The 24,995-nt window shown below is 51.4% G+C and overlaps 9 protein-coding genes across 9 annotated transcripts; 3 read left to right on the forward strand and 6 right to left on the reverse strand.

The window, feature by feature from the left end:
• Window positions 1-536: 536 nt before the first annotated feature.
• Window positions 537-4,782, reverse strand: JN550_002297 (uncharacterized protein; the record flags this gene model as incomplete). Its single annotated transcript, XM_049313577.1, has 7 exons — window positions 537-693; window positions 762-1,306; window positions 1,354-1,662; window positions 1,726-2,028; window positions 2,079-2,233; window positions 2,282-4,621; window positions 4,683-4,782. 7 exons carry the CDS (start codon window positions 4,780-4,782, stop codon window positions 537-539), a joined length of 3,909 nt encoding a protein of 1,302 aa, XP_049175588.1.
• Window positions 4,783-7,367: 2,585 nt separating this feature from the next.
• On the forward strand, window positions 7,368-10,128 carry JN550_002298 (uncharacterized protein; the record flags this gene model as incomplete). Its single annotated transcript, XM_049313578.1, has 2 exons — window positions 7,368-9,165; window positions 9,221-10,128. The coding sequence occupies 2 exons, from the start codon at window positions 7,368-7,370 to the stop codon at window positions 10,126-10,128; spliced, it is 2,706 nt and encodes a 901-aa protein (XP_049175589.1).
• A 122-nt stretch (window positions 10,129-10,250) lies between these two features.
• On the reverse strand, window positions 10,251-12,500 carry JN550_002299 (uncharacterized protein; the record flags this gene model as incomplete). The annotated part of the gene is made up of 4 exons (XM_049313580.1): window positions 10,251-10,421; window positions 10,481-11,202; window positions 11,255-11,352; window positions 11,401-12,500. The coding sequence occupies 4 exons, from the start codon at window positions 12,498-12,500 to the stop codon at window positions 10,251-10,253; spliced, it is 2,091 nt and encodes a 696-aa protein (XP_049175590.1).
• Window positions 12,501-12,811: 311 nt separating this feature from the next.
• On the reverse strand, window positions 12,812-14,038 carry JN550_002300 (uncharacterized protein; the record flags this gene model as incomplete). Its single annotated transcript, XM_049313581.1, has 1 exon — window positions 12,812-14,038. The coding sequence occupies one exon, from the start codon at window positions 14,036-14,038 to the stop codon at window positions 12,812-12,814; it is 1,227 nt and encodes a 408-aa protein (XP_049175591.1).
• A 432-nt stretch (window positions 14,039-14,470) lies between these two features.
• JN550_002301 (uncharacterized protein) lies at window positions 14,471-16,111 on the forward strand (the record flags this gene model as incomplete). The annotated part of the gene is made up of 3 exons (XM_049313582.1): window positions 14,471-14,889; window positions 14,946-15,711; window positions 15,761-16,111. 3 exons carry the CDS (start codon window positions 14,471-14,473, stop codon window positions 16,109-16,111), a joined length of 1,536 nt encoding a protein of 511 aa, XP_049175592.1.
• A 237-nt stretch (window positions 16,112-16,348) lies between these two features.
• On the reverse strand, window positions 16,349-16,969 carry JN550_002302 (uncharacterized protein; the record flags this gene model as incomplete). The annotated part of the gene is made up of 2 exons (XM_049313583.1): window positions 16,349-16,857; window positions 16,921-16,969. The coding sequence occupies 2 exons, from the start codon at window positions 16,967-16,969 to the stop codon at window positions 16,349-16,351; spliced, it is 558 nt and encodes a 185-aa protein (XP_049175593.1).
• Window positions 16,970-18,602: 1,633 nt separating this feature from the next.
• On the reverse strand, window positions 18,603-20,019 carry JN550_002303 (uncharacterized protein; the record flags this gene model as incomplete). The annotated part of the gene is made up of 2 exons (XM_049313584.1): window positions 18,603-19,780; window positions 19,842-20,019. The coding sequence occupies 2 exons, from the start codon at window positions 20,017-20,019 to the stop codon at window positions 18,603-18,605; spliced, it is 1,356 nt and encodes a 451-aa protein (XP_049175594.1).
• Window positions 20,020-20,599: 580 nt separating this feature from the next.
• Window positions 20,600-21,388, reverse strand: JN550_002304 (uncharacterized protein; the record flags this gene model as incomplete). Its single annotated transcript, XM_049313585.1, has 1 exon — window positions 20,600-21,388. One exon carries the CDS (start codon window positions 21,386-21,388, stop codon window positions 20,600-20,602), a length of 789 nt encoding a protein of 262 aa, XP_049175595.1.
• A 1,587-nt stretch (window positions 21,389-22,975) lies between these two features.
• On the forward strand, window positions 22,976-24,007 carry JN550_002305 (uncharacterized protein; the record flags this gene model as incomplete). Its single annotated transcript, XM_049313586.1, has 1 exon — window positions 22,976-24,007. One exon carries the CDS (start codon window positions 22,976-22,978, stop codon window positions 24,005-24,007), a length of 1,032 nt encoding a protein of 343 aa, XP_049175596.1.
• Between the last annotated feature and the right edge of the window lie 988 nt (window positions 24,008-24,995).

The following is a 24,995-nucleotide window of genomic DNA, read 5'->3' on the forward strand; positions in this document are numbered from 1 at the left end:
CGGACGAAGAGGGCGGATCGACACCTCTTCCACCTAAGTAACTAAACGTCATGCTCCTCGCATAGGTATTCAGCCTAAACCGCGCCAACGCGTTGTCCGCTCATGCAAGTAGAGTTCACTACGTCGGGCGGTCACACAGAGATGCACATAATCGGATTATACGTCAAATGAGTGTTGCTTACGCTGTCGGTGCCGTGCGGCACAATAACTGAAGCAAAAAAGTTGAGCTGTCTGTAGCAATATTGTGCAAGCCAACTACGTCCATCGTCTTCGCCGTTGTGGAATCTCAGCCACTACCTGGCCACCTCGGAAGTGGTAAGATATGCTATGATTGCAACCCAAAGATCACCAAGCGGCTGTCGTCATGAACGCAAGCCGAGTTGGACCACCCGAGAATCTGAGTCTTTTCTCCCCTACAATCACCGAGCCAGTCGCTAGCCAGATGATCCGACCCACTTCCGTTGCATTCTGACTGTTCAGCGTTACGCATGCAGCATAGGCATTGGAGGGACTTTAGCACCGTGATTCGGTCCGGTTTATTGTAGATGCGTGGTCGCTTGTCGGATATGCGATCTCGTCATACTGTTGGCGCCGTGTGCGGAACGGGCTTGTTCCCATGTCGCCGACTCGATGGCCGTGGCATTGTCGGAGAGGACGAAACTTCGTAGATGTGCATAGTTGAGGATGGTATGTCTGTCATCTGTGCATGTAAGATCAAGTCCTGTTCGCGACGCCCAGTAAGGGGCTCTGTCAGCAATCACTTTCCAATGAACACCGGCTTGCAACGACGACGGCCCTTCGAGCGTGGAGCCTGACGTTGTCCTCGAGTCTGAGATGCAGCACAGTGTCCGCCGCGCTTGCTTGATGGACCCTGTTTTTCGCGCTTGCTTGCTGCATCTTGTGCAGACCGACCCTCGTCACTTGCTTCCATGTGACGAGAAGACTCGGCATCCGAAGATGTCGCTGCTGCCTGGTCATTCTTTTCTGAGGAAGATCTATCGTACCAGTCCAGGTCGTTCATTTGAAGCCTGCGGACGCGTTGCGCGCCACGCTCCTTGCCCTGTTTATCGGAACGGTTGATGTGAAACGACGTCGGCTTTTCATGACCTGCTTTCATGGAATTGTGAACATTGGAGTTGGTGCGAAGGGGAATAGCGGTAGTGTCACCATCTTGGTCCTCATTCTCGCGAAGATCGTAGTTCAGCACTAGATTCTTGATGCGCTGTTGTTCCTCCTTTTCTGCTAACTGTTGAGTCTTCATGGCAACAGCAAAGTTGGAATCCGAGGGAAGCTCGACGTTGCGAGTCTGCACATGTCAGTGGTCGAGATCATGCCAGAAGATGGGCTACAAACCTGTTGTCGGTTTCCTTTCTTCGTGAGGAGTGAGAAAGCCATTGTGTTTGTCGGAATCTCGCTGCTGGCATCACCAGTATCCACTGTCGGCGCGGTCTCTCGTGCCTTCGACCGAACAGGCAGAGGAACGTCGAACAGTGGCTTGCGTTCGAATTTCCGGGACTCTAAGCTCTCAGCCATCATCTTCGCATACTCACGCTCAAATTCGGCCTCATCCTCGGGGTCGATCGTTCCTGCGTTCCTAGTGACAACGATTTCTTCTTCTTCAGAGTCTGCATACTGAGGAGAATCTGGAGTTTGCTCCATTTCCTGTGACATGCAAATTAGGTTGCTATCCCTCACAGCTTCCTTTTGATGTCTGAAGAGACTTACGTCGATGTCTTCATCGTCCTCAGAGTTCGAATCTTCTTCACCGTCTGCCACAGGGAGAATCTCGTCACCCTCGCCTTCAGCAGCATCATCCTCGTCAGACGAGGCCTCACTATCAACGTCATCAGGGTCGACTGTCTTGTCGATGCCCGCGTTCTTCTGGTCCTGAGCTATCGCCAGCTGGAAGGCTTTCGCTGCTTCATCAAAAGTCGTGGCCAGCTTCCACTGAGGACGTGTCAGGGCGAAGGTGTCCTGGACAATGAACTCAATATCCATTGGCAAAGGCGCCTTGGTATGAATGTAGTACTGCAACAAGATTAGAACTCCGTGAATGTTATGCAAGGTCACAAACCTACCTGCAGAAATGAGAGAAAGTAATCGAGCTTTTTACCAGCTGCACCACGGTTGAAGAACATGCCACTGGTCTCGAGGACAGTCGCGACGAGCCGAATGCGGAAGAAGTCATCCGGCAAGTCGAAGGGGTTGAGGCGGCCAGGAATCGGGGCCCCACCTTGAAGATGTTAGCAGTATGCAATGACCTCTACACAAGCCAACTTACCATGTCCGAAGGTCATTATCTTGTACATCGTGTTGAAGATAACGGGGTGCTCGAGCATCCTATAGTTATACAGCTCACCCAAGTATTTGACCTCGGCAATACGCTTCTGGTTGTACTTGAAGTCATTCTGCTCCAGGCCACGGCTTACGGACTCCAGGACAGTATCGATGACGCCCACAACAAAGTCGGGGTGGTAACGGTAGATGGCGCTGAGCAGCGTCGCGAGGATGTGGACGCTACCGTACTTAACTTTGCCAGGTTTGGAGAATACCCTGGCAAGAATAGCGACGACCTCTGGCTCTTCCCAGTGCAATCGGCGAATCTGCTTGAGTATCTTGGTGTAGTTGCGCTTAGTCATGTCCACGTAGATGAGCTTGCGAATGAAGGACTCGGTGGGGGTCCTTTCTTTCTGCTGTATAGCAGCCCTCTCAGGAGGGTCCACGTAGTAAACGGCATTCTCAATGAGCATGCGTTCCTGCTGGCCAATATGCTGTACAGACTTCTTGCGTTGCAGTGTTTCCAGGAATGTTGCCATACGAGGGGAGGTCTCCCCATTGCGCAATAGAAAACGACCACAATTCTCAAGGAGATTGCAAATGATCTCAATGTTCATTCGGGAAAAGTCGTCCAGACTCACTTTCAGGCAGTGGAAAACGACGTGCTCGGGCACGATGCTGAATTTGGTCAACTCGGCGAGATAGCGGATGTTGCTCAGCCGGACCTGGCCCAGAAAGTCCTTCTCCTTGCGGCGCTGAAGACTTCGAAACTCGGCATCGAGATACTCGACAACACCTTTCGGCACGTCGGGCATATACTGACCAAGTGTGGCAACAAGTCTACTCCAATAGGGAAGCAGATCAGTGCGCCCCTTTGGAACCTCTGTCAATGCCTTGATGAGACGGTTGCGGGAGGCTTTCGAGTTCAAGAAGCAGAAATCCACGGCAGTCTCATCCACAGCATCCTTGTTGGTCAACTCCGGGAGTCGAGTCAGGATGGCGTCGACCTGGGCGCCAATCGTCTTGTTGGCAATTGCTGTGGACTGGTCCTCGTTGACCTCCGTTGTCTTTGGCGATTCCTGCGACTCTGATTGTTCAATTTTCTTGCCGACTTGGTCATCACCCTCGGGCTTCTTCTTCTTGCCGTCTTCGAGGAGAATCCCGGGCACCTTGCCCTTGAGGTCTACCAAGTTTTCGTAAAAACGGCGTTCTTCGTCATCTTCCCAGATGCCGGCGCCATCGCTTTGACCACGCAGGTACTCGCCGGTCTTGACGAGACCAATGGAACCATTCGTTGTCGCAGATGAATCTCCAGCATCCTTCAAGTCCGGCATTTCGGCACCGACGGCCTCGGCAAGGACTTGGGCGTTAGTCGCAAGGCGCTCCTGCGCCTTCAACAAACGTTCGAAGTTGGCCTGGCGGTCCTCGAACACTTCGCCTGACTTGACGTAGGCCTCCGAGTTACGGCCCTTCTGCGCAACGATGTGCTTCTGGTCCCGAAGCAAGTGGCCTTTGACGTCTTCAAAGTACCGCTTGAGAATGTTTCTGAAGCGCTCCTGAAGCTCGGGGCTCGTGAAAGGAGGGTCGTCTGCGGTATCGGCAGCGCCATCGGTGCCATGAATAGGCTCCGCAACTTCCTCGGCCGTCTTGGTTGTGCCATCTTCCTCGACAGTCTTACGGCCTTCGGACCCCGAGGGTTTCACGCCTAGAATGTCCCAGCTGAAGGACTTGACGAAGATGACCAGCAGAGGAAGGTTTGCGTGCTCTCGATCGTGGCCCAAGAGGTCTTTCAATACCTCGAGAGGAAACGGCTCCGCGACGCCGCCCTTGGCGGTACTAGAGGACTTGAGCTTCAAACCTGCGTCCTTGGCCCCCGTTCCACGTGCTGCATCATCGGGTTTGACGTCATCGAGCGTGCGAAGAACGCCGACGAGCCATAGCTCGGTGACGACCCGTAGGAGAGCTCGCTGGCGCACCAGACGCTCCTTCTCTTCCTTCTCGCGAACCTCGGCGGTCAAGGTCTTGAGCAAACTCTTGTCTGGTGTAGCCATACCCTTGCCAAGCAGCCATCCCAGATACTCGGTAAAATCGGCGGGTCCAAAGCGCTGGTGCAACGCACTGACGATCTCGACGCCGGCCTCGATCTCGCCGGGGGCCTTGAGCTTGCAGAGGCCTTCGTAGCATGCTGATATGATTTCGGAGAGGTACTTGGACAGGCTGAGGGTCTTGATCTCCTGTAGGAAAGTATTGAGGGTGGCAGACGATATGGCGGTGCGCAATCGTTTAATGAAGGCCGTGTTCTTCTTGAGGGACGAGTCTAGAGACTTGCCGACGGGTAATATGCCTGGGAAACAATCGGTCAGTCGGCGCAATTGCCACAGGGCAGAGGGCACATGACGGCGTACCTGGCTCGCCGTTCCAAGCGCGTTCGTTCAGGGAACGCAAGTCGCCTGCCTGCCAGTCAGTGAGGGCTCGCGCGATGGTCGTTGCCGGCGCACACGACATGCTGGGGAGGGGGAGGACGAGGACGGACGTTTCCTTGAGCGATCCATGACGGACAGCCCAATGTGTGGTTGGTGGTATGGATCCTGGGGACGCAGGGACTACATCCGTAACAAAAGGCGTCCACTGCTAAGGGATCGTATGCCCTAGGTAGTGGAAAGGGCAGAGCGCGTCCGCTTCGGTCTGCATCGGTGGGAAGGTCGACGGTGTCTGCCCTGCGGTAGGAGCCAAGGCAGAGGGCAGAGGGCAGAGGGCAGAGGGCGGAGGGCGGAGGGCAGTCTGGCAGCAGCGACGGCGGCGGGCGGCGGGGTCGGCGTTGGGGCCGGAATCCAGCTGCGACTACGCTGAGCAATTTCGACAGTCTCTGGGCTGGAGAGTCAGAGTCGGAAAAGCGCAATGGTCCGAGATCGAGAGGCGATCGTGTCTCATTAGGGATGCTCTGGAAAGCAAGGCGCTGTTGAGGTCGACTATCAGACTGTCCTCCCGGTCTTTTTGGGCGTTGATTGCCAGCCGCCAATGAGAAGCTGTCACTGTTGCAGCCAGGTGAACCCAGATTCCAAGCTGGCCCCTGTACTGCATGCAGTTAGTGAATTTAGTTCACTTGGGCTCCCGGGCGCGCTCTCAGGCTCTCCCGCTCTCAGCCTTCCAGGCCCCGGGATGACTGTACTCGATCGCTGACCCCCGCTGGGCAACTTTTCCCAACTCCGGATGGGCAGTCGGCCGGCTGGAAGGTCGGGAGGTACGTCCAGTATGGGCAGTATCAGAAGACGATGGCCACCCACTTCAGCAATCATCTGCGTAAGTTGTCCCGCTTTTTCTCACTTGGGAAGCTGCATCAGCTCAGCAATTCATCCAATACTTGGATTCTGACTGTTCTCAGCCCATGTTTCCTATCTTGTCATGCTGTTGTACTGCTTCTGTCGGGACCCGATCCGGGTGACTCGCCGTACTCGCAACCAAGCCTTGCAACCCCATGCGGCTACCAGCACTTCTTCACGTCTCTATCGTGGGATGGTAGACCACCAAGGTTCTAGCAAACAACAGTGCTACGCTGGTCCTGCTGTGAAACCTGAAGGAAGCGAACGGTGAGTCTTATTGCACTTAGCCCTCACTTCTTGCGGATACAAAACGCTTCGCATGCCCGGTTTTTCAAAGACTTGGTGACATGTTCCATAGACAAAACGGCTAATGGCCTGCCCTCCAGGTTGACTTGCATTGCGTGAGAAGCAGGTGGGTGTGCCAATATCATGTCAAATCAACACTTATACTTCGACATGGGCTCGCTGCGTTGCATACGCAGCTACTCTCAAAATCCGCTCGTTTTCTTGTCCAAGCCATGGCTGGGAGGTGTATAACATAAGTCCGTACCGTGACCATAATCGGATTGTCAAAAGAGTCTACGCCAGGAGGGAGGAAGTGCATGGGCATTAAAGCGCCACCTAGAGCCAACTCAACACGCCTGTGAAGTCGGACTGATACATCTAGGTAAGCAGGCATGGTGGTACGTACCTCTTGCACATATATGCGAAGCGACGATGTTGGATGAGAGCTGTATACTTGATTGGCTACTGTTTAAAAAGCACCGCGCGCTGCACGCCAGGTAGATGGGTCGGCGGAAATGGCAGCCCTGGAAACCCCCACTATGCCAGGCCAAGCACTACTACCGCGACGTCATCTCGTCAACCGGACGAGACCTGGAGCGTCATGTAAGCACGTCAGCATGGCCAACACGAGGGTTAAATCCTTATCTTCGCCTATAAGCAGTATGCACATACATGCCAGTACTGCAACTATCGTTCGATCGTACCGACCACTCAAGACCAGTGAGGAGTATCGAAACCAGAGGCCCGATCATTGATGATCCTGTCGGCTAGTCAGAAAATACATCTCCGTGTTTTTCACACCAATGCGAACCCACTCCCTTATCATCACCAATGACAAGCCACCAATACTAATGCCACAGAAAACCCCTTGCCCCAGATGCCGATAAGGCCTGGGTCTAGAATAGCGCGACTGGCGCACATCCGCGGGATACATAGGATCTCCTGCCCCTTCCCCAGAGGGAAATGCATTCTTTGCGTGTTATCGTACCCTCAGCTCCGCGGTCCCACAGGTGACTGAGACATCTTGGGGTGCATACTGTCTTGACACCGGAGATCCTCTCGAGACCGGCCATATCCCCACAGCATGCTTGCAGACATACATGTTCCAAGGTCTCCTCACTTGCTGCTCGCAAGTTTACAATATGTATTTGCTGTACAGTCCAAGTGGATCTAAATCCCATTTCTTGAATGAATGAAGCCGAGGATCTCCAATAGAGATAACTGAAAAGGTATCGTTTGGATGGCTGCTGCTTCCATCTCCTTCGTTCATCACATCAGTCGATCTCCTTGATGGCTCGCGTGTGGGCATTGGCTTCTTCTCTTTTGACAATACCTGTGTCTTACGATTCTCAACCTCACGCCTATCCGCTCCACCATCTTTATAGATCTATACCCAAATATCCCTCGACACGAGACTTCGAATACGCTCCCTTCCCACAAGCGTAATAGGTCGGATTATTGAGTTCAGCTCGAGTGCGATACACGATGGAAGTACTTAATCCACAACACGACACCACCAAGCAATCTGCAAAGGTGTCATTCGGCCGCTTTCCTCCATCACCACCGGAGACTGCTTCGAACACACGAGAACCTAGTACAGATGGCGAATCTGATGCTTCGGGCCCCTCTTTTGGAATAGATGAAGTGGGTTTGACGGGAGCAAGGGCCTATGCTCTCGCTCCTGCGTCAAGACCAGACAACAAGGTCTTACCGGAGGACTTGAAGACACCGGACAATCATGTAGTGCGAGACCCTCGCTTGATTCGCCTGACCGGTGTTCACCCCTTCAATGTAGAAGCGCCCTTGAGTGAACTATACAATGAGGGTTTTCTGACCTCGAAAGACCTCCACTATGTTCGCAACCACGGGCCGGTGCCCAAGGTGGACGACACTGAAATTATGGACTGGGAATTCTCGGTGGAGGGCATGGTCGAAAAACCGATGAGGTTGAATTTGGCAGAGCTTATCAAGGAATACGAGCAAGTAACATATCCAGTTACACTTGTATGTGCCGGGAACCGAAGAAAGGAACAGAACGTTGTGAGGAAAACCAAAGGATTCTCATGGGGAGCTGCGGGACTCTCAACAGCACTTTGGACAGGCGTCGTTATTGGCGACGTACTTAAACGAGCGATTCCGAAGAGAGGAGCCAAGTATGTCTGCTTCGAAGGTGCAGACAAACTCCCCAATGGGTATTACGGCACTTCGATCAAGCTGAACTGGGCCATGGACCCCAATCGTGGGGTCATGTTAGCACACGGCATGAATGGCGAACCGCTTCATCCTGATCATGGCAAGCCGCTGAGGGTCATTATTCCCGGCCAGATCGGTGGACGCAGCGTCAAATGGCTGACCAGGATTATTGTTACGGCAACACCAAGCGACAACTGGTATCACATATACGATAATCGTGTTCTACCAACGATGGTGGACCCTGAAATGAGCGCACAGTTGCCAGACACTTGGAAAGACGAACGATACGCGATTTACGATTTGAACACCAACAGTGCCACCTGTTACCCTGCACATGATGAACGACTGTCCAACACTGATGCACTGGGCACCTATAATGTGCGTGGGTACGCCTATGCGGGTGGCGGAAAGCGAGTCACAAGAGTTGAGGTTACTCTCGATAAAGGGAAGACTTGGACACTGGCCGATATCTCGTATCCCGAGGATGACTACAGACTCGCGCCTGACGATGATCAACTGTATGGTGGGCGTCTAGATATGTCATGGAGGGAGAGCTGTTTCTGCTGGTGTTTCTGGAACCTCGAGAGTCCAATCACAGCACTACAGCAAGCAGATGACATCATGGTAAGGGCCATGGATGAATCAATGATGGTCCAGCCACGGGATATGTACTGGAGTGTACTGGGAATGATGAACAACCCTTGGTTCAGGGTGGTAATCCACAAAGAGACTCACGGGCTTCGCTTTGAGCATCCGACATTGCCTGCCCTGCAACCTGGTGGCTGGATGGAACGTGTCAAAAAGGCCGGTGGCAACCTAACGAATGGGAACTGGGGCGAGAAGACGTCCGGCGAAGAAGAAGTTGCCATTGCAGAGGAGCCTGCGGAAGAAATATGCTTGATCGACGAGAAGGTCAGCAGGAATATCACAATCGACGAGCTGCGCACACATGACGGCGAGACTGAGCCCTGGTTTGTGCTCAACGGACAAGTATACGACGGCACGAAATTCCTGGAGGGCCACCCTGGCGGTGCAGCGTCGATCTTCGGTGTAGCTGGCCAGGACGCTACCGAAGAATTCTTGGCTATACGTGAGACACCTACCTCTACCAAAGAAACCAACAGTAATTGCTGACTTGTTTACAGACAGTGAAAATGCGAAGCGAATGATGCCCGATTATCACATCGGTTCGCTTGATGAGGCCGCTCGGGCTGCCCTTGCTAATGGAGAAACCGCCATTGAGGAGAACTCATCACCCAGGCAAACCTTCCTGCAGTCCAAGGTCTGGACGAAGGCCATATTATCTGCAAGGAAGAAGATATCAGCAGACACCAAAGTATTCACCTTTGATCTTGAGCATAGCTCCCAGGTTGTTGGTCTGCCAATAGGTCAACATCTGATGATGCGACTTCGCGACCCAGTCACTCGAGAGGCTATCATCCGGTCGTATACCCCGATCTCGGATGTAGATGAGCAAGGAAAGCTCCATGTTCTCATCAAGGTGTACTACGGCACCCCTGAGCGGAAGGGTGGCAAGATGACACAGGCGCTCGATGCCATCCCCGTCGGCCATTTCGTTGACTTCAAAGGCCCAACAGGAAGATTCGAGTATCTCGGAAGAGGCCTGTGTACCATTTCAGCGGTACAACGGAAGGTGAAGCGCTTCATCATGATCTGTGGCGGCTCCGGCATTACGCCAATATTCCAAGTATTGCGTGCGGTCATGCGGGATCCTGAGGACCCGACCTTCTGCCTTGTACTCGACGGGAATCGGATAGAGGAGGATATTCTGTGCAGGGAGGAAATTGACGGCTTGGTCCGTGGCAATGAACACAAGTGCCGCTTGCTTTACTCGCTCAGCAAACCGGGAGATGACTGGAAAGGTCTCAAGGGGCGGATGGGAAAGGACCTGTTTGAAAAGGAGGTCGGCCCCTGCAAGAGCATCAACGGCGAAGACCTGGTGCTTGTGTGCGGGCCAGAAGCTCTTGAGAAGAGCGTCAAAACGATATTTACGGGAATGGGATGGAAAGAGGAAGACGTATTGTTCTTTTAGAAAGCAACCAACAAATGTGAATAACTTAAGATTATTTGCCATGTGGCTGGCTCCTTTGGCTGATACCAATATCTCGTATAGAATGTCAACGATGTGACATATACACAATCCGACTACCATGGCTACCTCTGCTGTCTATCCTGCCCAGTGGCAACCAATGAAGCTTTCTTGATCCTCTGCGCGATGCGCACAGCCCACTCGTTGGCTGCACCAATATCGCCATCTTCTAGGCTTTCAAGAATGCCTGGAAAGACTACCCCGTCATAACCTGCCCAAAGACCCGGCGCGAAAATCTAAGGATCTTGTAAGTCACCAGGTCAAAAGCGTGTTAGTATTACACCTTCATACTTACCAGATGCTTGTACCACGGCCTGCCCGGTAGTCCCTCTTGTGCATTGAGTATAAAGCTCTTTTCCACTCCCCGGTAGCGTCTGTTAATCTCATCGACGCCAACTTGGGTGCGACTGACGATTGTCCCCGCCACTGTCATGAGATCACTACCTCCGCCTAACTCATCAAGAGAAGCAGTGGCTTCTGCGAACTCAGCTACTGCATCCTCAAGGGCGGTGAGTTCTAGCCCAGCAACCTTCTTTGCGTGAAGGTGTTTCACGTGTTTCTCGAGCGTCGCCGCGTAGTCGCGGGCATTGAAGCCGAGAAGCGGGATGCCCGCAAGCCGCACTGCCAGGGTACCCCATAACCGGGCCATGGCAAGATGCTTCTTGAATCCTCGGTCGCCGAACTTCTCAATCCAGAGGTAACTGTCGTAGTTGGAGTGGTAAGGATAAACTGCCGTTCCGCGCTTGTTGAAGACGAGGTCTAACGACGGAATGCCCATGTGGTGGAAGAACGCAGTGTAGTCACTTCCAGTACCCATGGGAGAAAGCAAAGACATTGGCTTTGGCGCAGTTTCGCGATATTCTTTCTCCAAGCTCGCCCAGTCGTCATAGACCGTTGTAGAGTCATGTACGGGAGAGGGCACAAGGCGCATGACGGTAGATAATGCATCTGCGAGCAAGGGGCTACCTATTGCACCTAGTATAGTTCCCCCATTGGTAGATTCATCGACGTTAAGATCTGAGAAGTTGTTAGTAAGAGTTCAAGTGATGAGTGATGCGGCTTGTAGTACAGGCAACACAGTGTTCAGTGAGCTCACTCTCGTGTTCCTCCGCAAACTCGGTAGAGCCTACTAAGCCGTACTCTTCATTATCCCACGATGAAATGACTCTGTGTAACTCAGTATAACTCCGACCGCAACCGGAGAGTATAGCTTACAGTTTTCGAAACGGCTTCCAACCGGCGGAGCAGAGCTCCCCGAGCCCGCGCACCACCTCATTCATCGCGGCACTTCCACTGACTGGATCAACGGCACCGCAACACCATGAGTCGTGATGATTCCCTAGCATCACAATCTCTTTAGTCCGTCCGGGGATGGTTCCGATCACGTTGTATATAGGAGAGTAGCGGTACTCGCCATGATTGAGAACCGAAGCCTTGACTACCGATGGACCAGTGCAGTAGTCTACGCCCGGCAGCCCTCCACGCCAATCTGTACCTATCCCGCCCACGTCTTCGGGAGAAAGACCACGGCCGTTAAGCGACTCTAGTAACGGCAGCGCGTCTGCGAATGATATCGGTAACGAGGGTATGCTTGGAATTGCACCCTTTGGATCTCTGCGTTCCGTCCCTGGCCCAGGCAAGCTGGGATAGCCAGGCGTAGTGGGATCGCCGACAGCAATGGAGAAGAAGTCTACACTCCCTCGCTGGATGCTGGTTGGATGACGAGCTGGCCCGTCAGGGTACGGCTTGTACCCGTTCGCGGCCGTGAATTCGCCATCCTCCTGCGGGTCACTGTATATGAGGACTGCGGCGGCTCCAAACTTCTCCGCCGCACGTACTTTCAAGCCTCTGAACACTTTGCTGTACTTGCAGATGACAATCTTCCCCTTGACCGATATACCCTTGCTTTCGAGCAATTTGAAGTCATTCAATGTCCCAAAGTTTGCGTACACTATCTCAGCTGTAACATGGCCGTTAGCACTGAAACCGTGAAATGACGGCAGCCCATTCGCATGTGACGAGGTTGGATCTTCGACGATCTCGTCTTCCTTCAAACTGGCCTCAAATGCGATAGCACCATCCTCCGATAATAACTTGAGGGACGATCTGGCCGGAAAGTTCTGGAGGACATCGTAACGAACAAGTTCAGTCTTGACGCCATATGAACGCCACAGATCTCGGATCGATTCCGCGTGCTGCAAGTCCCCAGCAAGATGAGGTTTGGCGCTGTAGGTTTTGGACCAGTGCCTTAAATTGTCCACGGTCGGACAGTGCAACATATGTCGTTCAACTTCATTTTGGGCCAAAGCGCGCATGATGCGAAGTGCCAGTGAGGTTGATTGGTTAACAATGCTGTCACAGCCATCTGCTGATACCCAGGAGGCTCAAGCTGCCGAATTGGTAGAGATAAGGTCATATACTGCGTCAGCCGAGATCGGCTCAAGGGGCACCAAGTCCCACATCGATCGGCATCGGTGTGCCGAGTTGAGAACGTGGAAAACACTAGGGACGTGACATTGACACTTAGCATACTAAAATCACAAATATGTAGATAAGGTCACTAATTTAAAACCATATATTGTTTGTGTGATAACGGGATTTCAATTGAGCCATGGTACTGTAGGTGCTAGCCGCAGATATCTACAATCACCCTCATAAACATCCTGATACAGTCCAGATAATCTGGAATATCTACCTTTTCATCGGGTCTAGTATTATACTTCCCACCTGGACCACAAACAATACCTTCCATACCTAGGCTTTTGTATAGGTGGCCAGCGTCAGAGCCGTAGAAGCATGTCGGTGCGATGACGCCAGTTGGCTGTGGCTCTCCCCTTACGCCCTGGTAGGCCTCATTCAGAGACTTGACCAGTGGAGATGCTGGAGATACCTCAAACGAGGGCATTGTAGGCTCGCTCCTCTGCTTGAGTTCGTACTTCATGCCTGGGAAGCCGAGGACAATCTCGTCGATAACTGCAGCTAGATCCCTCATAACACTCTTCTGTGTCTGACCCGGGGCATACCTTGCGCTGCCAGCAATTTTGCACACATCTGCCACCTGAGGTGGACGCCATTCGGCCAGCTCGTCGCCCAATGCACCATGGACGACGCCGACCTGGCAACGATTGCATTTCAGGTGATCGTTGCTCTTTGCCCCACTGAACACCATACCGTTCAACCTCGGAATCAGCCGGCAGGCTGCCATGATTGCATCTGCTGCCTCTTCCCTTGCTGACATATGTCTAGTGATTCCTCTCAAGGTAATTTCGAAAGTCAATGCCTCGGCATGCATCGTGATGGCCCTGATATCGGAAGGCTCGCAGTTGATGAAGTAGTCTGCCTTAGCTTTGCCTCGCTCTATCAAGGCCATCGTGCCAACTCCCCCTTGTAGCTCGCCCACCACGTATGTCAAAGTAACATCAGCTCTGGGTCTCCAGCCGCTAGCTTTCAAGGCTTCAACAGCACAGAAGTAGGCGGCACACCCTGATTTCATGTTGCTAACGCCAATGCCGTAGATGAAGTCATCGTCGATTTTCCCTTCCCATGGATCTATCGTCCATCCTCCACTAACGGGATTGGTGTCCAAATGACCATTGAAAAGGAGAGATTTCGCTTGGCGTGATGAAGGGTGGCGCTTCCACTGATCTCCTTTGCCTCTCCAGATTCCCACTGCATTCTGCCGTTTCCCATTGTCGAATGGTACAATCTCTGTTTCGAGTCCAATCTCTCTCATACGCTGAGCAATGTAATTAGTCACCACCAATTCCCCATCGGTCTGTGAATAGCTCTTTATTTGGACAAGGCTTGATAAGAATGCCAAACATTTCTCGCGGTCGATGCCTGGCAACTGCATGCTGTTCTGATGCGGTGCAACTCCTTGAACTCAATTCTGTGCTAGGAACTATCGCTTGAGTTGCGGCGTTCGTCTTTCGCTGAGAGAGCTGTCCGATTTACGGCTGAGCATTCCACGCCTGGCTCTTTAGTGTCGGCCGGAAGCCCGGTGACTAGCAAGGATGGCCGGTTTTGCCGGTGTACGGACCAATCACGGCGCTCCGCAAGGCCCGAAACGCATCGGAGATCCTTCCGAAGCTGCGATGGATGGTCTCCCTGATAAAGACCACAGTTTCAGTAGTCTTGACCCATCTGAATGGCTCTACCGACGGCTCTCGGGAATGTAATAAAACTGATTTCCGTGCGATACGAATTTCGTCTGGATATCTTCATCCTGATTTATATGCTCCCAGCGTTCCTCCAAGCAAGTAACTGCGATTTCTGATCAAAAGAAATGAGTGATAGCAACGGTATCGAAACCGCTGATGCGGATCAGCGTTCTGCAGCAGGGCGGGAAAATCCAATGAAGGGCGACATAGCTGACGAAGGCTATGAGCTATTTCAGGACTCTACGCCTGAGGTCTCACAAGATGCATCCGAAGCCGTTCGTCGTAAGATCGATCTCCACTTGCTCCCCCTCATGTGTGCACTGTATGGTCTCAACTATGTCGACAAGGTCGCGAACGGTTGGGCGGTGCTGTTCGACTTGAGGGCTGACCTCGGCCTTGTTGGAACCGAGTATGCTTGGGCTAGCTCCATGTTCTACTTCGGCTATCTGGTTGCCCAATATCCTGCCAACTACATCTTGCAGCGATACCAAACTGCAAGAGTATTGAGTATATCTGTTATCACCTGGGGAATACTGATGCTAGGGTAGGTGTCAATCCAGATAAGCAACATTCAATGATAATAGACTGACTTGGTGATAGCCATCTGGGGCTGAAAAACTTTGCCGGCTTCATGGTTATTCGCTTTCTTCTCGGCGTTGCCGAGTCAGTTGTCACTCCTGGATTTGTGCTGTACACATCAATGTTCTATACGCGGAAGGAGCAGGTGATGCGGACTATGCTATGGGCGGCCATGCAAGGAGCATTTAGCATCGTCACAGCGCTGATGTCGTACGGGCTGGGGCACATTACGAACACAGCCCTCAGACCTTGGATGTACATTTTCCTCGTTCTGGGCCTCCTAAGTCTCCTGGTCGGGTTTGGTTGGCTCTTTTTAATGCCGCAAACTCCCAACAAAGCCAGGTTTCTTTCCCCAGAGGAGCGAGTGATCGCAGTCCAACGTGTTGCAGGAAACATGATGGGAATCAAGGGTTACCAGTGGAAGAATTACCAAATGTGGCATGCCCTCATTGACCCGAAGGTCTGGCTAATTCTTGCGTTCGTTTTCTTCACGCAGCTACCAAATGGGGGACTTACGAGTTTTGGTTCATTGGTTATATCTGGGTTCGGATTTGATTCGTTCAAGACCTTGCTTATCGGGCTACCATCCAGCGTTGTCAGTGCAGGTAGCATGATTGTATGGGGAACATTTTCGATCAAATATGGCAATCTGCGGACCTGGGGCATGATCTTGCCACTCCTGCCAGCCATCGCTGGCATCGCAGCTGTATACGGTACGATGGACACTGGGTCTAATAAGTATGGAAGGGTGGTCGCCTACTGGCTTATCAATTCGTACGCAGTGACAGTGAGTTTTCCCATACCCCCTGAGAGATTGTGCGCTAACACCGTTGAAGTGGCCTTTCGTCCTCACCATAATTGGTCAGGATATCGCGGGACACACCAAACGGGCATTTACGAACACGCTGATGCTGATTCTATTCGCAACTGGCAATATTGCTGGCCCCTTTTTCTTCCGGAACCAAGATGCCCCGAAGTATGTGCTAGCGATAGCGAGCATACTTGTCTTCTTCTGTGTCTCTCTCCTTTGTGCGGTAATACTGCGATTCTACATGATCTGGGAAAATAGGAGAAGAGACCGGGTTTATGGAGCTGTGAACACTACTGAGGCTAAGGTAGATGGCATGAGGACTGGCATGCATGACAAGACAGACCAGGAAAACACAGATTTTAGATATGTCTTATAAGATTGGCAATCATACTCATAAATATCTGAGATCCATTGTATTTCTTCCAACCAGATGGGTGTGTGGACATGTGAATTGGATATATGTAGATATCAGACATGCCATGGAGAATGTTGATACATGCAAAGTGAAACCTAGCTTCGATCTATTAAATGGCTATAGAGAAGATACTATTATGGAAGACGCAAATATTGGCTCGACATTTGGGCTGGATAACCAAGACCATGAAGCAGAAGCTTACCACTGCTTCTTGGCATAGCTGGCGACACCGTCGATGACCTTGTCAGTGAAGTCCTCGTTCTTGCGCTCGCCGCTTGTCTGTTTGTTGGAGCTTCCACCGAGCATGGAGCCTAGCATGCCAGCACCACCCTCAGAGCGCTCGCTGCGCCCCGACGAGCCATACTCATTGTCATCTCGACGGCTGCTGCCGTAGCTGGAGTCGTTATTGCCGCTGCGAGAGTTTCCACCATACGAGTCCGAAGAAGAGGTGCCATAGCTGTTGTCGTTGTCACGGCGGGAGCTGCCATAGCCATCATCATTGTCCCGACGAGAGTTGCCGCCGTAACTTGACTGGTTGTTTTCTCTTTGGGAACCTCCGTCGTAAGAGCCAGAGGACGTGTTTCCGTAGCTACTATCACCGCCCCTCTCGTTGCGGGAACCTCCCTCACGATCATAAGATGAGTTGGATGAACCGTACTCATTAGATCGCTCCGACGAGCCATAGGAAGACTCGTTGCCAAAGCGGTCTAGCGCACTATTTAGTTCCCTGGACCCTAGATTTCAAAATTAAGATGACGATGCTAACTCACCGTTATCACGACTGTTGGAGCCGTAGTTGTTGTTCTCGTAGGAGCTCATTGTGGCGGTGGCGAAAATACTATTGCGCGTGAAGGCAGGCTGTCTGGGATTTTGATCAGATGTATCGATGCGATGATGAGAAAGTCCAGAGTTGATGCTGGCAAAAGGAGGGCCTTTATACACGTTGGAAGTCTCTGTATCTTAGCATTACAGGTCGAGAATGACTTCATCCTCTGCGTATGAGATCCTACTACTGAACCTTGGGGCGCTGTACTGTTTCTAGGATATACTGTGAAGTCATCGTGCACGGCGATGGCATTCAACCTGCTCGGCTTGCATGAATCCTGAGACGGGGTCCCCAATCACGTAGCAGGGGGTTCCAGGATTAAGGCTGGTCGCATGGACCCCAAATGATTCGATTGATACGCTTTCGGGAATCTATACCTGGTTCTGAACTTGATTCTCTTTCCCTAACTGAGAACAAACCCCGCCAGAATTGCCCCTTCCCAGGTGAGTCTCATGCAGGACGGGTAAGCGAAGTCGCGATACCAGGCTTGAAATCAGGTTTGATGCGTTATGCGGCTCCAGTGAGATCGTATTATCCCGCAACGAGACCAGGGAGTTGGAAGCATCGGTTTCCCTTCGTCTGTGCCTCCAGTGGTGGTCCTGAAGGGGGCAAGCCTGTTCCTGGATTTAATCCTGGTTCTGATAGTCGACTGCAACCATCCCTTCGGGATGACGCAACTTACAGGGGTGCGGTCGGCCGAGTGGGGGTGACCAGGAAGTTGGAAACTATAGACCATGCATACATGATACGTCTGCGTCTATGACTAGCAACGTATTCATTTTACGTCTGGTTTAGATGTTACCGATACTCCAAGATATATGTCAGGTGCTCTGCGGACGGACGTGATGGTTCTTATGAGGGCGTTGGATCCACTGGCTATTCGCAGCTATCAGCAAGCGCCAACATCTACATATTCACCTATAATTAATACACAGGATGATTGAATGAAAAATGACTACTGAAAAAGGTGAATGACAATTGGATCCTATCATAAAATTATCAACAAAACCCGGCAATTTGTACCCGCTATACCTGGCGGGTTTTAGGCTTTCCAGCATTTCAGACAGCCAGTTCCTGACAGCACGGAATTGCAGGCACATCGCTAGGCTGTTTTGCTATGCTCTACTTTTGATGATGTCTGTAGCTTTCTCGGCCACTGCGTACATAGTCATCTGTAGATGTGTACCTGGAATTAGGGGCAGGATTGATGCATCCACAATTGACAACTTCTGCGTCCCATACACGAGTAGATCCGGCCCAACACAACCGCCCAGCTCTGCAGGCATCATTGCACAGGAACCACTGGAATGAGCATTTGTTGGAGTCAGTATGCCAGTTGCGATTAAACCATCCAGGATCTCTTCGTCTGTCTGATACTGTGCACCGGGGAGGGTTTCAACCGGGGAAAACTGAGCAACTTCCGGGCGGGCCCAGTGTTCGCGTACATACCTCACCATTGCTATTAGAACTTCTGCATCGACAGGATTCATGAGAGTATTGTATCTGACCAGAGGCAGACCGTCGGGATTTGCAGGATCAAGGGATATAATCCCCCGCGACAAGGGCTTCTGAAGGCTCATTGCGGCACCACCACCGAGTGCAGGATGTGTCTCGCAACAGGAAGAGCTATTGGATAAGATGATATTCCTTAAAAATGTCTCGTTGTGCTTCGAATCCTCTAAGGAGTGACGCGTTCCGCGAATAGATCTCCGGGAGAAAGTCGAGCGCGTTTTGCGATGTTATATTCGTTGCAACGGCCTCATAGTTAGCGGCGAGGCGTGAAAGTGGGTGTAGTGCAAGACTATTTCCTGTCCCTGTAACTCGACCACCGGTATAAGGTCCAGTATGATTTTGGAGGTACTCATCCCAAGAAGTAGCGTTGAAGGTTGCATTTAATACCATGGATGACGGATTAGGGAATGATTGATTGGATATGTTATACGCCATCGCTGCAACCGGGTGGTCCTGGAAATTGGACCCAACGGCTGGCAAATCCGCTTTGACTGTCACATTCGCGGCTTCAAGGACATCTTTCGGGCCTATTCCACTCCGTTGGAGAAGGTGTGGTGTAAAGACAGCCCCAGCAGCGAGGATCACCTCCTTGTTTGCAGACAATCTTACGGTGGAGTTATCTGCACGGGATATTGCCAGCACGCCGGTGGTATCAAGGCCATCGTTTTTGAAAAGAATTTTGAATACGCGGTGTCCGGTGAGAAGACGTAGATTCGGGCGAGCGGAAATCGGGTCGTAATATGCAGCACGGGCAGAGGACCTCGTCCCACTGCTGCTATCCAGTGAAGTTGGCAGCCAAAAGAGACCCAAAGGATCCCCCGAAGCGCCGTCCGTCACATTCGGCACCCCCTGAGCAATCCATGATCTTCTAACAGCTTTGACATCTGGGTAGATGACACTCGCAAAGCCAACTTGCACAGGTCCATTGTGGCCCCATACTGAGTCATTCCAGGTAACACCAAAATCTTCCACAAATTCAGGTAACGGCGGCGTGAGGTTGGTGCTTTTCAGAAAGTATGGGAACAGCCCATCCCAGCCCCATCCGGGGTTGCCAAGTTGTTCCCAAGCATCGTAGTCCGCTCTAGAGCCCCGAGTACAAGCCATGCCGTTTACCGCCGATCCGCCTCCAACCACCGAGCCGACGGGGACTCGGAAAGTCGCGTTGTTGAGTTGTTTGTCAGATACAGATGTGATGTTCCACATGTCGGCAGTATTGAGACCTAAAGTGGCATAGGGCAATTCCACAGCATAACTTCTGTCAATGTAGCCATTTTCAACGACGACCACAGATCCTAGAATAGAATTATAAGCTTTCCAGAGTTATGTCCGGGAACACATGGCAAATAGGCATACTCTTGGGGTTCTCACTAAGACGATTTGCTACAACCAGTCCTGTCAAACCCCCTCCAACAACAACGTAATCATAGATATCGGGGGACCTTGAATCTTCGCTTATATGGGCCTTGTTGTATACCGATAACGACGTAGCAAGTGTGGGCCACGCCAGCAGCAGGCGGAAAAGCCTTGCCATTACCTGAGACGGAGAACGACTGTGCATCGCAATGAACGGAAACAAGGCTACAGATAAGATTGTATTCCTCGCGATTAAATTCTGTTTGACGCGAGTGTTCTATTCTAACTACGCTAAGTTCACTGTATATACTACACCAGCATTTTGCGGGGTATACTAGTTTCACGAGGGCTGCATATCTTGGCATCATGTTGGCTGAAAGGGGTATACCGGACTCACGAGGACTGCATCTCTTGGTGACATATAGGCTGGAAGGGGTATCTCCGATGTCATCCCTTCTGTAAGAGTCGCAATCTCATTCCTTGATTGCTTTCTTCGTCGCATTATCGTTCCTTAGTTAATTTTTTCGTCGCACTGACAATATGTCGTACAACGACAATTTGAGCATGGGAGAGTGCTACAACGTAGACTGGTTTCCCTCACACACAACGGCGTCGAGACTCGAGCATACTCTAGTCACGAAGATGATTTGTTTTCTGATGACTGACAGACATGGTAAGACAAAGATGGGACGCTAACGAAGCGAGGATCAGATGAGTAACACCACTTAAGGTCTACCTGCTAATCTCGGCTTCAAAGTTCAGCCAGATCCAAACGTTTCACCGTCATTGTCCAGGAAATCTTGCTCCTCCTTTGTAGTTTCCCTACCCACCCACTTATTGCGATGAGGATATCTGCCGAACCTGCGAATGAGATCCGAATGAGCCTTTCCAAAGCGGAGCTGCGTCTCCAGGGATTCGATTCGAGCCTGATTGTCTACTTCCTTCGCTGCCGACATTTCAGACTGTACGTAACGCTCCAGCTCAACATGGTCTTGAAGGAACTCTGAGTGCATGAGTGGCATATAGAACCAGAACCGCCACACGTGCGAAATTTCGGCATCATGCTGAATTCCTCGTGAACGGATATCTTGAGACACAGCTCGTGCCAACCGGTCATAGTGTATATAGACCAGCCCCTGGTCGCTCCGGTACAGATTACGTGAAAATTGATCCAGCAACAGGACAATCGCAAGAGCCGCCTCTGTACTTTCTTGCCTCTGGATACCCGTTCGATTGTACTCGTCCTGAAATGGCCGAGCAAGAGCCAGGTAGTTGACTTGATCTTTCTCCACAGAGGTGAAGTCCGGTAGCCCCAGTCTCTTAGGACCAATAGACTCTAGGGCTTCTCGTGCCGTATTGTGGCACTCATTGTCGAACGCGGATTTTGCAGCCGGGTCAACACCCGCGCCGAACCATCTCATCCCGGCCTCCCGGGACATGACCGTGCTATCTTTTGGGATGCCTTCGAACCAGAGGCTGGTGATTCTGCGGTAAAGCGAAGGATTGAAGAGGTGCTTGTCCAGCGTGAATGCACGGAGAGAGGCCATTGTATGCTGGATGGGTTGAGCAAGGGACCTGGCTCGCCTGTCGATAGAACCGTATGAGAGTCGTGAAGCAACGGTCAAGTCTCGAGGAAAGTCGCGTGGCTACAAGCGCGTCTGTCAGTGGCGTGGAAAACAAGGGCCAGCTCAGCGCGCTAGTGGCGTGTTGCGCCACTATGCTAAGTACTGAAGTAACTAGCTAGCCCCCACGTAGCTTGTTCATCTACTTCGTCTACTCTGCGACGACAAGTCATCCCTCCGCTGGCGTGAATGCCTCCGCGTGGTCTCATACGAAAGTGGAAGGCCGAGGAAAAGGAGAAGAAATACTCAATCCTCAAGAAACCTAATTCTCCATTAGACTAGCACTCCTTGAGGTCATAACGTGCTGCGACCCGACGACACATGGAGAGCTTTGATCGGGGCGACGTGAGCAGAACTTCATGAAACAAAGTGATGCTGGTAATCTCTTTCTTACTTTTTTTTTTTTTTTTTGACTTCCTTAGGATGTCAATTGCTTTGTCTCTTTGACAGTAATAAAAACGGGTTGCGACCTCGCATACAACACAATACCATTCGTCCGGCTTTGCAACTTTCACTTCGGCGGTATCACAAGTGGGCGAAGGGCAAAACGAACCTACCAGGATTCAAGTCGCCAAGACTAACCTGATTCATTTTGAGCAAAGTCCAATCTGAGATTTCGCAGTCTGAGAATAGTTGCTGTGTCTATGATAGTGTCTCAGGGGGGCGGGTCCCAGGACCTTGAACCACTCATAACGTATCGAGCACCTTCATACGGCACAGTTGCTGTACCAAGACTAACTTTGAACACTCAACAGGCGCTGCCAGTAGCCCCCAAAACGACGTTTGTGCATGATCACGGCAACAGCAGGGCCGGAGAAGAGAGCACACCAATCAACTCCGCCGTTCTTTCAAATCGATGCGACTTTTGCCTCCAGGGTGCTTTTCCCTCCCACCACCAACACTACGAACAAAGTGGGCGCTACTATGCTGACGTCGAAGCTGCCCTCAGCGGACGGTCGGACTCATATGCAGAGCCTATGTCGAGAACATCAGTAGCAAAGAATGGATTGCTAGCGATGCTGGAGGTTATGATATCAGTGCAGATGAAAATATTGGCCGTCCTAGTTCCATCGCTATTGGTGGTAGTTCTCTATGTGCATTTGACCTCCAGCCATGACCATATAGACTCTGGGAACAAGTCCACTTGATTACCAGAAGTCTGCAATTGAAGTTTCATTCAATAAATTGACAAGTTTGTTCTTCTTTATCTCTTCTTATTTATTTTTTTAAATTTTTTTAAAAAATCACAATGAATAATGCCATTCCTGTGGTACATCATTGGGACAATGATTCCAAACCATTTGCACTGTCAGGTCAAGCCTGCCCGCCAGATGAGCTATTCCAGTTCTGGAAGGACAGGGGTCCTGCGGATCACCTCGGCGCATGTCCTTTCGGGATGATGCATCATAGACTTCTTGATTAAGTGGCTATGGGAGAACCATCACTTTTATCAACTCGATCATTGTCCCGATCTCATAACAACTCGTCAAGCAAGTGAAACCATATCGTGTCATGGCGCTATCAGAGCTACAGCAGCCACAAACTGCGCAGCGAATCATTCGCACCAGTGAGCGCGCCACGCTACAGAACGCGCTGCAGGACTCCAGCCCGCCCGTGCTGATCCACCTAAACGCCGACACGACATGGCTGCTTTCGCTGCCATATCCACCATCAAGTCAACCACCTGCAGGCCGCAGTCGGTTCAATATACTGCTGGACCCCTGGCTGCAGGGGCCACAGTCCGACGTCGCTTCGTGGTTCTCAACCCAGTGGCATATCGTGACGCCGTGCATCGAGACCATTGAGGAGTTGAACCAAATTCTGGCTGAAGCAGAGCAAGGCGGTGCTTCCAACGAGTCGCAATATCCTCTCAAGTGTTATATTGACGTGGTCACTATATCGCATGAGTTTACGGATCATTGCCACGAGGCGACGCTCAAGGAGTTGCGGCGGGACGTTCCTGTTTTCGCAACAGAAAAGGCTGCGGAGCTTATCAGGTCATGGAAGCATTTCAGCAATGTAACGACAACTCCAGGCTTCTCATCCTCTACCAAGGATTGGCAGCGCGTCTTGAGTGTCTCGCCACTCCCTGAGTGGGTTGGTATTGGGCGGGTCATTACGGCGGGGAATGCGCTTTACTACCACTCTGCCGTGATGTTGGTCTTTCGCCACGGTACCAAGTCGCAGGCTGTCATATACTCGCCACATGGCATCAAAGGATCGGATCTCCAGGCTGTCCAATCTGTTGATATAGAGACCCTTGCCCTATTGCACGGTTTGCATGATGTCAGGATATGGATGACCAAACAGCTGAATCTTGGTGCGTTGAACGGCCTCGAAGCAGTCCGGGCAAGTGGCGCCCGGTACTGGATTGCTACACATGATGAGATCAAGAAAGGGGGTGGTTTCATTGCGCCAATGCTAAGGAGGACAAAGTATACGGTTGCAGATGCTGTCAAGAAGAAGACTCAGTCTCTGGGAGAGGAAGCGCCAAATTACAACTTCGTGGAACTTGGGTCGGGTGATGGTCTAGTGCTGGCTTAACGGTAGATGTTCAGCTTCTCATTGCTAGCCGGCGACGGCTTATAAGGAATCATGATTCTAATTTGATGGGAGCCAAAATATGAATTAGCATAATGTGGTTGCTGTGGTATCGTATTCATTCTCAGTTTCCCTAGCTTCTACGGGTATTAGGAAATGGCGCGAAGAGGTGGAGGATTGCCGTAAGCCTTGCGATAGCACTGTAGGAGCAAACGTCCAGAGGCCCAAAACTACCATTGCCATGAGAGAAGATAAGATGTACCGAGACAATAGAAACCCCGCATACGCAAAATTGATCAGCCGATACACTACGAAGTAGATGGAGAAGGTGTAATAGTGTAGACGCAGGTAGGTTGCCACATTCATATTCGCTCATCGTCTATCTTTGCCACACATGTCGGCCACCAAGGCCACCAAATTGTAGTATCATTCCTTCTCATTATGGGGCCTGTTATGATTTCGGAAGATCGAAAGACACGAGATGCCACGAAAGTTCCGAAATGGAAGCAAATTTCAAGTGCCGGATGTTGTGCATCTCTGTTGAGGGCAAAATTCGGCTGATTTCCGATACTAAGATAGTTTACCTGATTAATTGCCGCGGGAAGCTGTTGCGCAAATGCGGCTGAACAATTAGCGCAGCAGTGCAACATACCAGGCAGCCAGGGGTCATTAATGACATCGCGTTCGTCTGTTATCCTTGTATCCTGGGTGGAATGTTTTCCGCTCTTGTATAATATGTAGGCTTCACTGTGCGAATCCGATTGTGTTACTGATCTTGCGTGTCGACAACCTGATTTGGCTGTAGTTGAATATAAATGGACGGCGTGTTTCATAAGATGTCAAGCAGGTAACCGGACAACTTCCAAGAGACACTAGATGCACTGTTATTAACTTAAGTGGTTCCTTCCGGTCTGCCCCGGTCCCCAGGTCCCCCTAGTGCCGCAGATCACTATACACAGTACGCGAAACTCAGATTGCTAGACTGTTCCAT

The sequence above is a fragment of the Neoarthrinium moseri genome (assembly GCF_022829205.1).
Source record: "Neoarthrinium moseri strain CBS 164.80 chromosome Unknown scaffold5_Wmoseri_CBS_16480, whole genome shotgun sequence".
In the NCBI taxonomy this organism is placed as follows: domain Eukaryota; kingdom Fungi; phylum Ascomycota; class Sordariomycetes; order Amphisphaeriales; family Apiosporaceae; genus Neoarthrinium; species Neoarthrinium moseri.